Source organism: Cherax quadricarinatus, chromosome 30 (assembly GCF_038502225.1).
Source record: "Cherax quadricarinatus isolate ZL_2023a chromosome 30, ASM3850222v1, whole genome shotgun sequence".
Classification (NCBI taxonomy): domain Eukaryota; kingdom Metazoa; phylum Arthropoda; class Malacostraca; order Decapoda; family Parastacidae; genus Cherax; species Cherax quadricarinatus.
In genome coordinates this window covers 1,569,972-1,584,754 of record NC_091321.1, presented here as the reverse complement: position 1 = coordinate 1,584,754, position 14,783 = coordinate 1,569,972, and the positions used below count along the sequence as shown (strand labels likewise).

The following is a 14,783-nucleotide window of genomic DNA, read 5'->3' as shown; positions in this document are numbered from 1 at the left end:
TGAACCTGTACTCCCTGGAATGCAGGCGGGAGAGATACACGATTATATACACCTGGAAAATCCTAGAGGGACTATTATTGAACCTGTACACAAAAATCACTCAACGAAAGCAAAAGACTTGGCAGACGATGCAACATCCCCCCAATGAAAAGCAGGGGTGTCACTAGCATGTTAAGAGACAATACAGTAAGTGTCAGGGGCCCGAGACTGTTCAACTGCCTCCCAGCATATATAAGGGGGATTACCAATAGACCCCTGGATGTCTTCAAGCTGGCACTGGACAAGCACCTAAAGTCGGTACCTGACCAGCCGGGCTGTGGCTCGTACGTTGGATTGCGCGCAGCCAGCAGTAATAGCCTGGTTATCAGGCTCTGATCCACCAGGCTGTTACTGCTGTGACCAGGCCTGGGGACAACACCCCCAGGCCTGGTTACAGACCGGGCCATGGGGGCATTGACCCCAGGAACTCTCTCCAGGTAAACTCCAGGTAATACATAAACAGTAAGCACCTTAAGGACATGAACCAAACTAGCAACACCGCTGAGATATTTCTTGATCTGTAGCTTCCCGGAAACTTCGCAATACAAACTATAAGTTACCTTGTCACCATACAAATACTCATGGGTCTGTATTTGTAATTCTTCATTCTTTTCTTCAAAATTTTCAGTCTAAAATGCTTCAAGCAAAGCCCTTTAAGCATTATTACAGAGGTAATTCCAGAAATATATATTTTTTAACACAACGGCCACCTCCCACCGAAGAAGGGTGATGCTGTACCTAATATAAAAACACTAATATAACCATTACACAGTTAACACAAGATACTGAACCTTGGAAAACTATAACATTACACACTTTCTGTATTTACTTTATTCTTAGAAGAACACTAAACCAGTAAAGAAGGAAATCAGGTCTGGTCCAAGGAACAAGAGGGGTAGTTCCAGCTCCTTGGATTAAGAACCCCTTCACCAACATCAAATTTTCTAAAGGGAATTTGTGAAAATTATAGATTTCACCTGCTTACCAACAGTACATTATTTACATACAATAAATTTGATGGATTGTTAATAATGTTACAGTTCAAAAGGTATTTGAAATTGTGATATGTATGCACTTTTAGTAAAGCAGCTATTAAATGAATGGTGAATGAATTTCCCTCTTTACGTCACTCTACCTCAGTGGAAAACAGCTAATGTAGTAAAATAGATAAAAGTCTTAGTCTCATTTCTTATAACTAGTACCCTAAACCTAGGTAGTAGGTTGGTGGACAGCAACCGCCCAGGGAGGTACTACCGTCCTGCCAAGAGAGTGTAAAATGAAAGCCTGTAGTTGTTTTACATGATGGTAGGATTGCTGGTGTCCATTTTTCTATCTCATAAACATGCAAGATTTCAGGTACATCTTGCTACTTCTTCTTACACTTAGGTCACACTACACATACATATACAAGCATATACACCTACCATCCGACTTACGACCTGCTCGACTTACGACCACTCAACTTACATCCGTGTTTTTTATGCCAAATTTCTGGGAAATAAACAACTATTTGTGTTGTACACAGTGTTTATCCTAAACCTTACAGTATAAAATACAGTACTTACAGTATAAAAAGTAAAGTAAAACATGAAATACCAAAATAAAACAATAAAATAGTCATTACAAAAATGTTTTGTAATGTAAAGTTCGACTTACGACCATTTCGACTTACGACTGGTTTCTCGGAACTGAACTCGGTCATAAGTCGGATGGTAGGTGTATATATGTACACACCCCTCAGGGTTTTCTTCTATTTTCTTACTAGTTCTTGTTCTTGTTTATTTCCTGTTCTCTCCATAGGGAAGTGGAACAGAATTCTTCCTCTGTAAGCCATGCATGTTGTAAGAGGCGACTAAAATGCCGGGAGCAAGGGGCTAGTAACCCCTTCTCCTGTATATATTACTAAATGCAAAAGGAGAAGCTTTTGTTTTTCCTTTTGGGCCACCCCACCTCGGTGGGATACGGCCAGTGTGTTGAAAGAAGGACTGTCAAATATATCATGTGCATTTGTGCAGTTTTCCTAACTACTATAACATAGAAGTGAAAAACAGACTTACTGCATTAACAATGTTAACAATGGCCTTGCAGCGTGGAACAGTCTTATTGAGGTAGGTATCATAGTAGCTGTGGTCAGCTACCAACACTAACTCCACGTATCTTGTAGTCTTGCTCGTCCACAGAGGACCACCATGGAGGGTCCCGCGTCTCTCCTAGACACAAATGTAGAGCTATCATGACTTAATCAAATCAAATTTATTTTCATTAATTAAAAGGTGTTGGTTCAACTCTGGGATTGCATCTTCATCCATATTCTAATTAAGCCCCTTGTTATGCAAAGCATTTCAGGCAAACTACAACTAGTACTGTACTTACAAACTACATGTACTTAAACACAGGTACAGTACTTAGAAAAGGATTATACCATGTAATATTAGTTTTTTGTGACTTTTAACCCTTTGACTGTTTTGGTTGTATATATACGTCTTACGAGCCACCATTTTTGACGTACTGTATACTCATAAATTCTAGCGGCTTCAAATCAAGCAGGAGAAAGCTGGTAGGCCCACATGTGAGAGAATGGGTCTGTGTGGTTAGTGTGTATCATATAAAAAAAATCCTGCAGCACGCAGTGCATAATGAGAAAAAAAAACTGACCATTGTTTTTAATTAAAATGGCGACTTTGTGGTCTATTTTCCTATAGTATTTATGGTTGTATTCTCGTTTTCTTGGTCTCGTTTAATAAAATGGAAAACATATTATAGAAATAGAGGTGATTTTGATTGGTTTTACTATGAAAAGAACCTTGAAATGGAGCTCAAAGTAGGGGAAATGTTTGATTTTTGCCGATGCTCAAAAGTAAACAAATGTCATTTTCCAATAAATGTCCAAATAGCCATTCTAATATGCAGCCATGAATGGGTTGACATTATTTATACAATTATTACAATACTGCAGTAGTCTGCACAATAGTAAATCTTCTGTTTTTTGTTTGAATAAAAATTCAAACAGGCCCCTCTGAGTAATATCAGAGGGGCCTGGAGACGTGACTGATGAACAAAGAAAATGTTATTTTAGAGCCAGGAATGTCTGCATTGTTCATTCTGGACCCTATTTTGAAATTGTCATATTTTTTAATTTTTGTGAAATTGGCCAAATTGCAAATTTCTGACCACATTATTGGGAAGGCGAAATAAGTAAATGGGCAGTTTCTTGTACCCAATCAATAGAAAAAATAGAGTTCTAAAGAAACACCTATGAGTATCGTTCACTGGAACAATGGAATTAGTTGAAAATAGGGCTTCAAAGTGGGCGAAATCGCCGATTCATAAATATCGCCGAGGTCAGTAACTTCACGAGAGCGTAATTCCGTCAGTTTTCCATCAAATTTCATTTTTTTTCTGTCATTACAATCGGGAAAAGATTCTCTATCATTTCACAAGAAAAAATTTTTTTTTTTTTTTTTTTTTTTGGAAATTTTGCGACACCTCAGGATTTGGGGTTGCGACAGTCAAGGGGCTAAGGGTGAATAATTTTTGCAGATAAAATGATTTAAATTGCAAAGGAGAGGTAGTAATTTAATAAGTTAGCAACATAAGATACAACTGACATAGTAGTACATGTTTATGTACACTCAGTGGCTGTCACATAGATCTATGTTATTGATGCCATGGTCCATCACATACATCTGGTTTGAGCACAGCTTCATCAGATAAGCTGTGAGTTGTAAATTTTGGTCTATATATAAGAGAATGGGTCTGGCAAGTGTGCACAGTATAAAAAAAAATACTGCCCTATACAGTGCATGATGGGAAAAGCAAAACTCTGACCTTGTGTTTGGTTTAAAATAGCAAGTTTGAGGTATTTTCTAGGATAGTTTTTATAGCTTTATTGTCAGCTTCTTAGTATCAGTTGATAGAATGTAAGATAGACTACTCAAAGAGATATGATTCTGTTAGTTTCAGGACCAGAAGTAGCTAGAAATTAGGCTCAAAGTAGATGAAATATTCGATTTTTTGCCAATTCTCCTGAGGATGAGTAAGGTTTCCCTACACCTATAGGTCTGTTTTATGGGTTTGTAATAGGTCTGATTCATTTATTGGGATGCTGTAAATCATGATCAATCCTTCCTGGTTATATTTTATTATACGAGAAATAGGGTAAATCTTCAATTCTTTTTGTGTGATGAACTCAAAATGGAGGGCAAGTCTAATATAGGAGAGGCCTGAGAACATGATTAATGAACAAATGTTTTAGTGCCTGGAATCTCTACAGTGTTCATTTTGGACTTTCTTTTTTTTATAAATTAGAATTATTTTAATTTTGTGAAATTTTCACAAAATTTTGAAAATTCTGTGAAAATTTGGCAAAATTACAGAGTTCTGTGCACTTTATCCCTTAAACTGTCCAAACGTAGATATACGTTGACATGCGGCAGGCTCCGAATGTAGATCTACGTTTTTTTTACATGCTTTCAAATGGGGAAAATCAAGGTCAGAGCGCTACGCACGTGAACATAGATCTACATTTGGACAGTTTAAGGGTTAAATGGCAGTTCTGATAGTTGAATGGAAAGTTTCTTGTGCTCAGTCATTAGAATGGAAGGCATGTTAATGAAATTGATAAGAATTTCATCAAATGGAGCAATGGAATTGGTGTAAAATAGGACTCTAAAGTGGGTAAAATCGTAAAATGCATAAATTATGCCAAAACTGCTTTGCGCCTGTGTAATTACACAAGTTTTCCAACAAATTTTATACTTTTGGTATCAATGTTTCAGAAAAGTGATTCTCTACCATTTCAGAAGAAAAATTTTTTTCTTTTAAAAAATGTGCACAGAGACAATATTAATTTTTAGGGGTCTGGATAGTAAAAGGGTTAAATATTACAAGTTCAAAAATTTTTTTTGAAGCTACTAGGAGAGGTTTTTCTTTTTCCTCCTTCAAATGGGTTGGTCCAAATTTTGGATGCTTTGATTTGAATGGATTGTTTACTTAGATTAAAACATATATCAACACAATATGTACAGTGGAACCTCAAATATCGAACTTTCTTCGGTCCAGAAGGCTGTTCGAGTGCCTTTACCGAATGAATTTATTCCCATCAGGAATAATGTAAATTAGATTAGTCCATTTCAGACCCTCAAAAATACACTTATAAAAGCACTTACAAAAATACATTTACATAATTGGTCGTGTTGGGAGCAGTTTGATTTTTGAGGTTCCACTGTATTTCTAATATTATTCCTATGTGATCTGTTACTGCTCTACAGGAATTATTGTAGCTTACAGTTAGTACTCTGCATGTTCGGTTTATGTAATACACACTGTAGTACAGGTATGGCCGGATACTTCACATGTTAAATAGGTTTCATTTTTTGTTTTTTAAATTAGAGGGTGTGTTGTATGGGATCAGATTAAGTGATTATCCAAAGAGCAGAGTTTTATTGGGTTATGGCTGGTTTTTGATTATTTATTGTTATAGATTCCCATGTACATACACCATAGTGTTGAGTGTGGTATGTATATAGTATAGACCTTGTCTTACATATGTAGTGGGTGTGTTTATTAAACTGAAGTTTGCTTTTTATGTATTCAGTACCAAAGAAATTATCTTCATTTTGTTTTTAAATGTGTGTGTATTATTTATCTTCATCCTAATCTGAATATTTTTAGAATTATTCCCGAACATCACACAGAAGGCCTAAACAATACTGTGTGTTTATCTAACATTTATGTAACATTTATGTAACATTTATGAAGGGATTCAGGGAAACCGGCAGGCCGGACTTGAGTCCTGGAGATGGGAAGTACAGTGCCTGCACTCTGAAGGAGGGGTGTTAATGTTGCAGTTTAAAAACTGTAGTGTAAAGCACCCTTCTGGCAAGACAGTGATGGAGTGAATGATGGTGAAAGTTTTTCTTTTTCGGGCCACCCTGCCTTGGTGGGAATCGGCCAGTGTGATAATAATAAACTTTTATCTCATAATGTTGTGGCCCGGTGGTCTGGTGGCTAAAGCTCCAGCTTCACACACAGAGGGCCCGGGTTCGATTCCCGGCAGGTGGAAATTCCGACACGTTTCCTTACACCTATTGTCCTGTTCACCTAGCAGCAAATAGGTACCTGGGTGTTAGTCGACTGGTGTGGGTCGCATCCTGGGGGATAAGATTAAGGACCCCAATGGAAATAAGTTAGACAGTCCTCGATGACGCACTGACTTTCTTGGGTTATCCTGGGTGGCTAACCCTCCGGGGTTAAAAATCCGAACGAAATCTTATCTTAGCTCAACTTTAGTTTTAAACAGAATTACTGTAATATATATGTGGTAAACCTTACATTTGTAAGGCCCTCTTAAGTACAGTATGTGAAACACTTGAAATAGTACCTACCCTTTTCAAGACTCCATCAGTTCTCTCTCTACTACTGCTGTGCCTGCTACTCATTACTCCTGGAAAATTAACATTAAATATTCTTAAATATCAAATTCCTCTACAAAAGACAACACAGACAGGTACTATAGGCACTAGTTACACTACTAAGACTGACAAAAATACACTGCACAAATGCAATTCTTGTGGGCTATTATACATGTCTCTTCTTTTTTTTTTTTTAACTTAGTAAAACAGATCTCCAAAGGTTTATTGCACTTCTACTACCGCATTGTATTATTTAATAATATTTATGTCATAAGGCAAAGCAAAAAATCCTCTTTATAAACTACAAAGTCTGTATAACTACTGGAATGCATGAGAATATATAATATCCTACATTATGCTGTGTACCGCTGGTTAATATTATAAAAAACTTATCATATATTGCTTTATTTTATAATTTGTTTAATATTTATATCTTGGATATTATAAAAGAATTAAATTTAAATAGTACAGTGGACCCCGGTTCACGATATTATTTCACTCCAGAGGTATGTTCAGGTGCCAGTACTGACCGAATTTGTTCCCATAAGGAATATTGTGAATTAGATTAGTCCATTTCAGACCCCCAAACGTACACATACAAACACACTTACATAAATACACTTACATAATTGGTCGCATTGGGAGCTGATCGTAAACCGGGGGTCCACTGTACAGTGTGCTGTATATTTTTCTTTTAACAAGTCCGCCGTCTCCCACCGAGGCAGGGTGATCCAAAAAGAAAGAAAATCCTCAAAAAGAAAATACTTTCATCATCATTCAACACTTTCACCTCACTCACACAATCACTGTTTTTGCAGAGGTGCTCAGAATACAACAATTTAGAAGTATATAAGTATAAAGATATGCAACATATCCCTCCAAACTGCAAATATCCTAAAACCCCTCCTTTAAAGTGCAGGCACTGTACTTCCCATTTCCAGTACTCAAGTCCGGCTATATAAAATAACTGGTTTCCCTGAATCCCTTCACTAAATATTACCCTGCTCACACTCCAACAGCTCATCAGGTCCCAAATAAAATTCGTCTCCATTCACTCCTATCTAACACGCTCACGCATGCTTGCTGGAAATCCAAGCCCCTTGCCCACACAACCTCCTTTACCCCCTCCCTCCAACCCTTTTGAGGACGACCCCTACCCCGCCTTCCTTCCCTTACAGATTTATACGCTCTCCATGTCATTCTACTTTGATCCATTTTCTCTAAATGACCAAACCACCTCAACAACCCCTCTTCAGCCCTCTGACTAATACTTTTATTAACTCCACACCTTCTCCTAATTTCCACACTCCGAATTTTCTCCATAATATTTACACCGCACATTGCCCTTAGACAGGACATCTCCACTGCCTCCAACCACCTCCTATAGTGTGTTGGTACCACTATACTTTCATACATTCCCTTCTTTGCCTCCATAGATAACCATAGATAACGTTCTTTGTCTCCACATATACCTCAATGCACCACTCACCTTTTATCCCTCATCAATTCAATGATTAACCTCATCCTTCATAAATCCAACCGCTGATATGTCAACTCCCAAATTTCTGAAAACATTTACTTCTTCCATACTCCTCTTCCCCAATTAGATATCCAATTTTTCTTTATCTAAATCATTTGATGCCCTCATCACCTTACTCTTTTCTATATTCACTTTCAACTTTCTACCTTTACACACACTCCCAAATTCGTCCACTAACCTCTGCAACTTTTCTTCAGAATCACCCATAAGCACAGTATCATCAGCACAAAGTAACTGTCACTTCCCATTTTGTATTTGATTCCCATAATTTAATCCCACCCCTCTCCCTAACACCCTCGCATTTACTTCTTTTACACCCCATCTATAAATATATTAAATAACCATGGTGACATTATACATCCCTGTCTAAGACCTACTTTTACCAGGAAGTAGTCTCCCTCTCTTCTACACACCCTAACCTGAGCCTCACTGTCCTCAAAAATTCTTTACAGCATTTAGTAACTTACCACCTATTCCATATACTTGCAACATCTGCCACATTGCTCCCCTATCCACTTTATCAAATGCCTTTTCTAAATCCATAAATGCAATAAAAACTTCCCTACCTTTATCTAGATACTGCTCACATATATGCTTCAATGTAAACACCTGATCTACACATCTTCTACCCACTCGAAAACCTCCTTGTTCATCCACAATCCTACATTCTGTCTTGCCTCTAATTCTTTCAATAATAACCCTACTGTGCACTTTTCCTGGTATACTCAGTAAACTAATTCCTCTATAACTTTTACAAATCTCTTTTGTCCCCTTTCCCTTTATATAAAGGGACTATACATGCTCTCTGCCAATCCCTAGGTACCTTCCCCTCTTTCATACATTTATTAAACAAAAATACCAACCACTCCAACACTATATCCCCCCCCTGCTTTTAACATTTCTGTCATGACCCCATCAGTTCCAGCTGCTTTACCCCCTTTCATTCTACGTAATGCCTCGCGCACCTCCCCCACACTTACATCCTGCTCTTCTTCACTCCTAAAAGATGGTATACCTCCCTGGCCAGTGCATGAAATTACCACCTCCCTTTCTTCGTCGACATTTAAAAGTTCCTCAAAATATTCTCGCCATCTACCCAATACCTTCATCTCCCCATCTACTAACTCTCCTACTGTTTTTAATGGACAAATCCATTTGTACTGTATCCCCACCTCAATTAGAACATGAAATAAATATATAGCATTTTACATTTATACAAACAACACAGTACTTGTTTTTATTTTATACAATATACATGATGTTACTAAAACAGTCCACTATTTTATGTTTTCCTATTTCATAAAATATGCCAATTCACAAAAAAAATTCTCAAAATTGCCTTTCTATAATATTGCAAATTTGGTGGCATTAAAATTTTATCAAAAACAAATTGTGAATCCCATCTTATTTTCCTCATGACCAACAATGCATAGAGGCACTTGCAAAACTGAGAAATTCACCCACCACATGCTCCTGCTGAGTGATGAAGGTGGTTAGTGGAGACGATACGGTGTGGACCCTCAGAAGTCAAGGTACCTGGAGCAGGCTCAACCAGCAGTTCTTTTGCTCCACCCACTATCACGCCTCTGTACAAGTGTACAAGAACCATGTAGCCGTGACTAATCTAGGAAAACCAGTGCAAAACTACTATACAATAGGATATCAAGTAACCCCAACATTGTCACCACTTAACCCTTTCAGGGTTTCGGCCGTATTAGTACGGCTTAAGCGCCAGGGTTTTTGACGTACTAGTACGCATAAATTCTAGCACCCTCAAATCTAGCAAGAAAAAGCTGGTAGGCCTACACATGAAAGAATGGGTCTATGTGGTCAGTGTGTGCAGTATAAAAAAAATCCTGCAGCACACAGTGCGTAATGAGAAAAAAAAATCTTTGACCGTGTTTTTGGTTTAAAACAGCGACTTTGCACTGTATTTTCGTATGGTATTTATTGTTGTATTCTAGTTTTCCTGGTCTCATTTTATAGAATGGAAGACATATTACAGAAATTGAGATGATTTTGACTGGTTTTATAATGAAAAGTATCTTGAAATTGAACTCAAAGTAGCAGAAATGTTCGAGTTTTACCAAAGTTCAAAAGTAAACAAATCATGCTAAGCATCCAATACACGTCAACTGGCGAGTCTAATATTCTTTCACAAGTGTGCCGATATTATTTATACCATTTCTACACTAATGCAGTAGTCTGCATAACAGTAAATCTTATTTTTTTTGTGAGAATAAAAAATCAAAGTGGAAAGCAAAAGAAATGTAAGAGGGGCCTGGGGACGTAACTAACGAACAGAGAACTTGTTATTTTAGTGCCAGGAATGTATGTCTTGTTTATTCTGGACCCTATTTGGAAATTGGCATCTTTTGAAATTTGTGTGAAATTGGCAAAATTGCTAAATTCTGACCACTTTATTGGATAGTTGAAATCGGTAAATGGGTGGTTTCTTGTACTCATTCGATAGAAAAAAATGGAGTTCTAGTGAAATATTTATGATTTTTGTTGACTAGTACAGTGGAATTGGCCGAAAATAGGGCTCAAAGTGGGCAAAATTGCCGATGCGTAAACATCGTCGAGACCGCTAACTTCGCAAGAGCATAATTCCGTAAGTTTTCCATCAAATTTCATACTTTTGGTGTCATTATGATCGGGAAAAGATTCTCTATCTTTTCATAAGAAAAAATTTTTTTTTTTTTTTTAAATTTTGGCAACCCTGAGAACAAGTCTCTGAGAGGGCCTGGCAACCCTCAAAGGGTTAAACACATGCTTTCAACCTGGCCTTCCTTCCTTTTTCTCTCTCTCTCTCTCCTTTACCTTTATCCCTTTCCTTCAACCTACTTCCCTTTCCCCTTCCTCATCCCTCATCCCCCTGCTTTTCCTCTCTCCCTCCCTCCATCTATTTCATACACTCAAGACATTGAGGACAATTTGAACTGCAAAACACACCAATAATCTGAAACAATGGAAGGAAAACTAAAGGCAGAACATGCAACACTAAAATGGGTTAAAGAGTTTCTTCAGTTACAGGTCACTGGAAGCTGCAAGTACAACACTGATAGTCATTTAAAAACCCAGTAGACAAGCACTATGCATGTATCAGACTCAACTTGCTACAATAATTTCTTGATTTAATGGATCTTAATTTAATAAGCATCAAATACATGGGACAAAATTCACTGGGTCAACTGATTCAGACATGACGGACAAAGTCTGCTGTTTACAGAATTGTCCGTTATCGTTAAAATCATGGCAACACATTCTCAGCTCAGTACATCAAATTTGCCATTACTGACCACCCACTCCTTGAATATTAGTTCATTAAATCACGTGTTTACTGTACTTTGCAAGGGCTGTCTGTGGTCAATGAGCCACCTAGCGCATAAAATTATTACTCATAGTAAGTAGTAGTATTAGCAGCAGCGGGGGGCGGTGGCAGCAGTGGTGATGATGGTGGTAATAAAGGAATAAGAACAAACACAGAAAAGTAAATGCTATTAGTCTGCATAATTAAGTTCTCTTAAGACAAAAGACCATCAACTCTGCCAGTTCAAATTATTATTATTACAGTATACTGAGATTAACCATTTGAGGGTTTTGGCCATACTAGTACGGCTTATGACCCAGGGTTTTTGACGTACTAGTACGCCTAAATTCTAGCGCCCTCAAATCTAGTGGGAGAAAGCTGGTAGGCCTACATATGAAAGAATGGGTCTATGTGGTCAGTGTTTACCTGGAGAGAGTTTACCTGGAGAGAGTTTCGGGGGTCAACGCCCCCGCGGCCCGGTCTGTGACCAGGCCTCCTGGTGGATCAGCGCCTGATCAACCAGGCTGTTGCTGCTGGCTGCACGCAAACCAACGTACGAGCCACAGCCCGGCTGATCAGGAACTGCCTTTAGGTGCTTGTCCAGTGCCAGCTTGAAGACTGCCAGGGGTCTGTTGGTAATCCCCCTTATGTGTGCTGGGAGGCAGTTGAACAGTCTCGGTCCCCTGACACTTATTGTATGGTCTCTTAACGTGCTAGTGACACCCCTGCTTTTCATTGGGGGGATGGTGCATCGTCTGCCAAGTCTTTTGCTTTCGTAGTGAGTGATTTTCGTGTGCAAGTTCGGTACTAGTCCCTCTAGGATTTTCCAGGTGTATATAATCATGTATCTCTCCCTCCTGCGTTCCAGGGAATACAGGTTTAGAAACCTCAAGCGCTCCCAGTAATTGAGGTGTTTTATCTCCGTTATGCGCGCCGTGAAAGTTCTCTGTACATTTTCTAGGTCGGCAATTTCACCTGCCTTGAAAGGTGCTGTTAGAGTGCAGCAATATTCCAGCCTAGATAGAACAAGTGACCTGAAGAGTGTCATCATGGGCTTGGCCTCCCTAGTTTTGAAGGTTCTCATTATCCATCCTGTCATTTTTCTAGCAGATGCGATTGATACAATGTTATGGTCCTTGAAGGTGAGATCCTCCGACATAATCACTCCCAGGTCTTTGACGTTGGTGTTTCGCTCTATTTTGTGGCCAGAATTTGTTTTGTACTCTGATGAAGATTTAATTTCCTCATGTTTACCATATCTGAGTAATTGAAATTTCTCATCGTTGAACTTCATATTGTTTTCTGCAGCCCACTGAAAGATTTGGTTGATGTCCGCCTGGAGCCTTGCAGTGTCTGCAATGGAAGACACTGTCATGCAGATTCGGGTGTCATCTGCAAAGGAAGACACGGTGCTGTGGCTGACATCCTTGTCTATGTCGGATATGAGGATGAGGAACAAGATGGGAGCTAGTACTGTGCCTTGTGGAACAGAGCTTTTCACCGTAGCTGCCTCGGACTTTACTCTGTTGACGACTACTCTCTGTGTTCTGTTAGTGAGGAAATTATAGATCCATCGACCAACTTTTCCTGTTATTCCTTTAGCGCGCATTTTGTGCGCTATTACGCCATGGTCACACTTGTCGAAGGCTTTTGCAAAGTCTGTATATATTACATCTGCATTCTTTTTGTCTTCTAGTGCATTTAGGACCTTGTCGTAGTGATCCAGTAGTTGAGACAGACAGGAGCGACCTGTTCTAAACCCATGTTGCCCTGGGTTGTGTAACTGATGGGTTTCTAGATGGGTGGTGATCTTGCTTCTTAGGACCCTTTCAAAGATTTTTATGATATGGGATGTTAGTGCTATTGGTCTGTAGTTCTTTGCTGTTGCTTTACTGCCCCCTTTGTGGAGTGGGGCTATGTCTGTTGTTTTTAGTAACTGAGGGACGACCCCCGTGTCCATGCTCCCTCTCCATAGGATGGAAAAGGCTCGTGATAGGGGCTTCTTGCAGTTCTTGATGAACACAGAGTTCCATGAGTCTGGCCCTGGGGCAGAGTGCATGGGCATGTCATTTATCGCCTGTTCGAAGTCATTTGGCGTCAGGATAACATCGGATAGGCTTGTGTTAATCAAATTTTGTGGCTCTCTCATAAAAAATTCATTTTGATCTTCGACTCTCAGTCTGGTTAGCGGCTTGCTAAAAACTGAGTCATATTGGGACTTGAGTAGCTCACTCATTTCCTTGCTGTCATCTGTGTAGGACCCATCTTGTTTAAGTAGGGGCCCAATACTGGACGTTGTTCTCGATTTTGATTTGGCATAGGAGAAGAAATACTTTGGGTTTCTTTCGATTTCATTTATGGCTTTTAGTTCTTCCCGCGATTCCTGACTCCTAAAGGATTCTTTTAGCTTAAGTTCGATGCTTGCTATTTCTCTGACCAGTGTCTCCCTGCGCATTTCTGATATATTGACCTCTTTTAGCCGCTCTGTTATTCTTTTCCGTCGCCTGTAAAGGGAGCGCCTGTCTCTTTCTATTTTACATCTACTCCTCCTTTTTCTTAGAGGAATAAGCCTTGTGCATACATCGAGTGCCACCGAGTTAATCTGTTCTAGGCATAAGTTTGGGTCTGTGTTGCTTAGTATATCTTCCCAGCTTATATCGGTTAGGACTTGGTTTACTTGGTCCCACTTTATGTTTTTGTTATTGAAGTTGAATTTGGTGAATGCTCCCTCGTGACTAGTCTCATTTTGTCGGTCTGAGGCTCCACGCATACATGTCTGAACCTCAATTATGTTGTGATCTGAGTATATTGTTTTTGATATGGTGACATTTCTTATCAGATCATCATTGTTAGTGAAGATGAGGTCTAGTGTATTCTCCAGTCTAGTAGGCTCTATTATTTGCTGGTTTAAATTGAATTTTGTGCAGAGATTTAAAAGCTCGTGTGAGTGTGAGTTTTCATCAGAGCTGCCTCCTGGTGTTATTACTGCAACAATATTATTTGCTATATTCCTCCATTTTAGGTGCCTTAAGTTGAAATCCCCCAGGAGCAAGATGTTGGGTGCAGGAGCTGGAAGATTTTCCAGACAGTGGTCAATTTTTAACAGCTGTTCCTGGAATTGCTGGGATGTTGCATCCGGAGGCTTGTAGACTACCACAATGACTAGGTTTTGGTTCTCGACCTTTACTGCTAAAACTTCCACTACGTCATTTGAGGCATTAAGCAGTTCTGTGCACAGTATAAAAAAATCCTGCAGCACACAGTGCATAATGAGAAAAAAAAAAATGACCGTTTTTTTGGAATAAAACAGCGACTTTGCACTGTATTTTTGTATAGTATTTATTGTTGTATTCTAGTTTTCTTGGTCTCATTTTATAGAATGGAAGACATATTACAGAAATTGAGATGATTTTGCAATGAAAAGTACCTTGAAATTGAGCTCAAAGTAACAGAAATGTTCAATTTTTACCAAAGTTCA

At 38.9% G+C, this 14,783-nt stretch overlaps 2 protein-coding genes across 4 annotated transcripts in view; one reads left to right on the top strand and one right to left on the bottom strand.

Moving 5' to 3' along the window:
• LOC128692595 (uncharacterized) overlaps positions 1-14,783 on the bottom strand; it is a 75,493-nt gene that overhangs the window by 31,267 nt on the left and 29,443 nt on the right. For both annotated transcript variants that reach the window (XM_070089825.1, XM_070089826.1), the window contains exons 7-9: positions 9,457-9,578; positions 6,426-6,484; positions 2,097-2,249 (exon numbers count right to left, since the gene is read on the bottom strand). In XM_070089825.1, the coding sequence (XP_069945926.1) occupies positions 2,097-2,249; positions 6,426-6,484; positions 9,457-9,578 (334 nt within the window). The remainder of the gene's footprint in view (positions 1-2,096; positions 2,250-6,425; positions 6,485-9,456; positions 9,579-14,783) is intronic.
• LOC128692596 (ankyrin repeat and SOCS box protein 3) overlaps positions 1-14,783 on the top strand; it is a 197,648-nt gene that overhangs the window by 164,655 nt on the left and 18,210 nt on the right. The gene's annotated exons all lie outside the window — the stretch shown is intronic.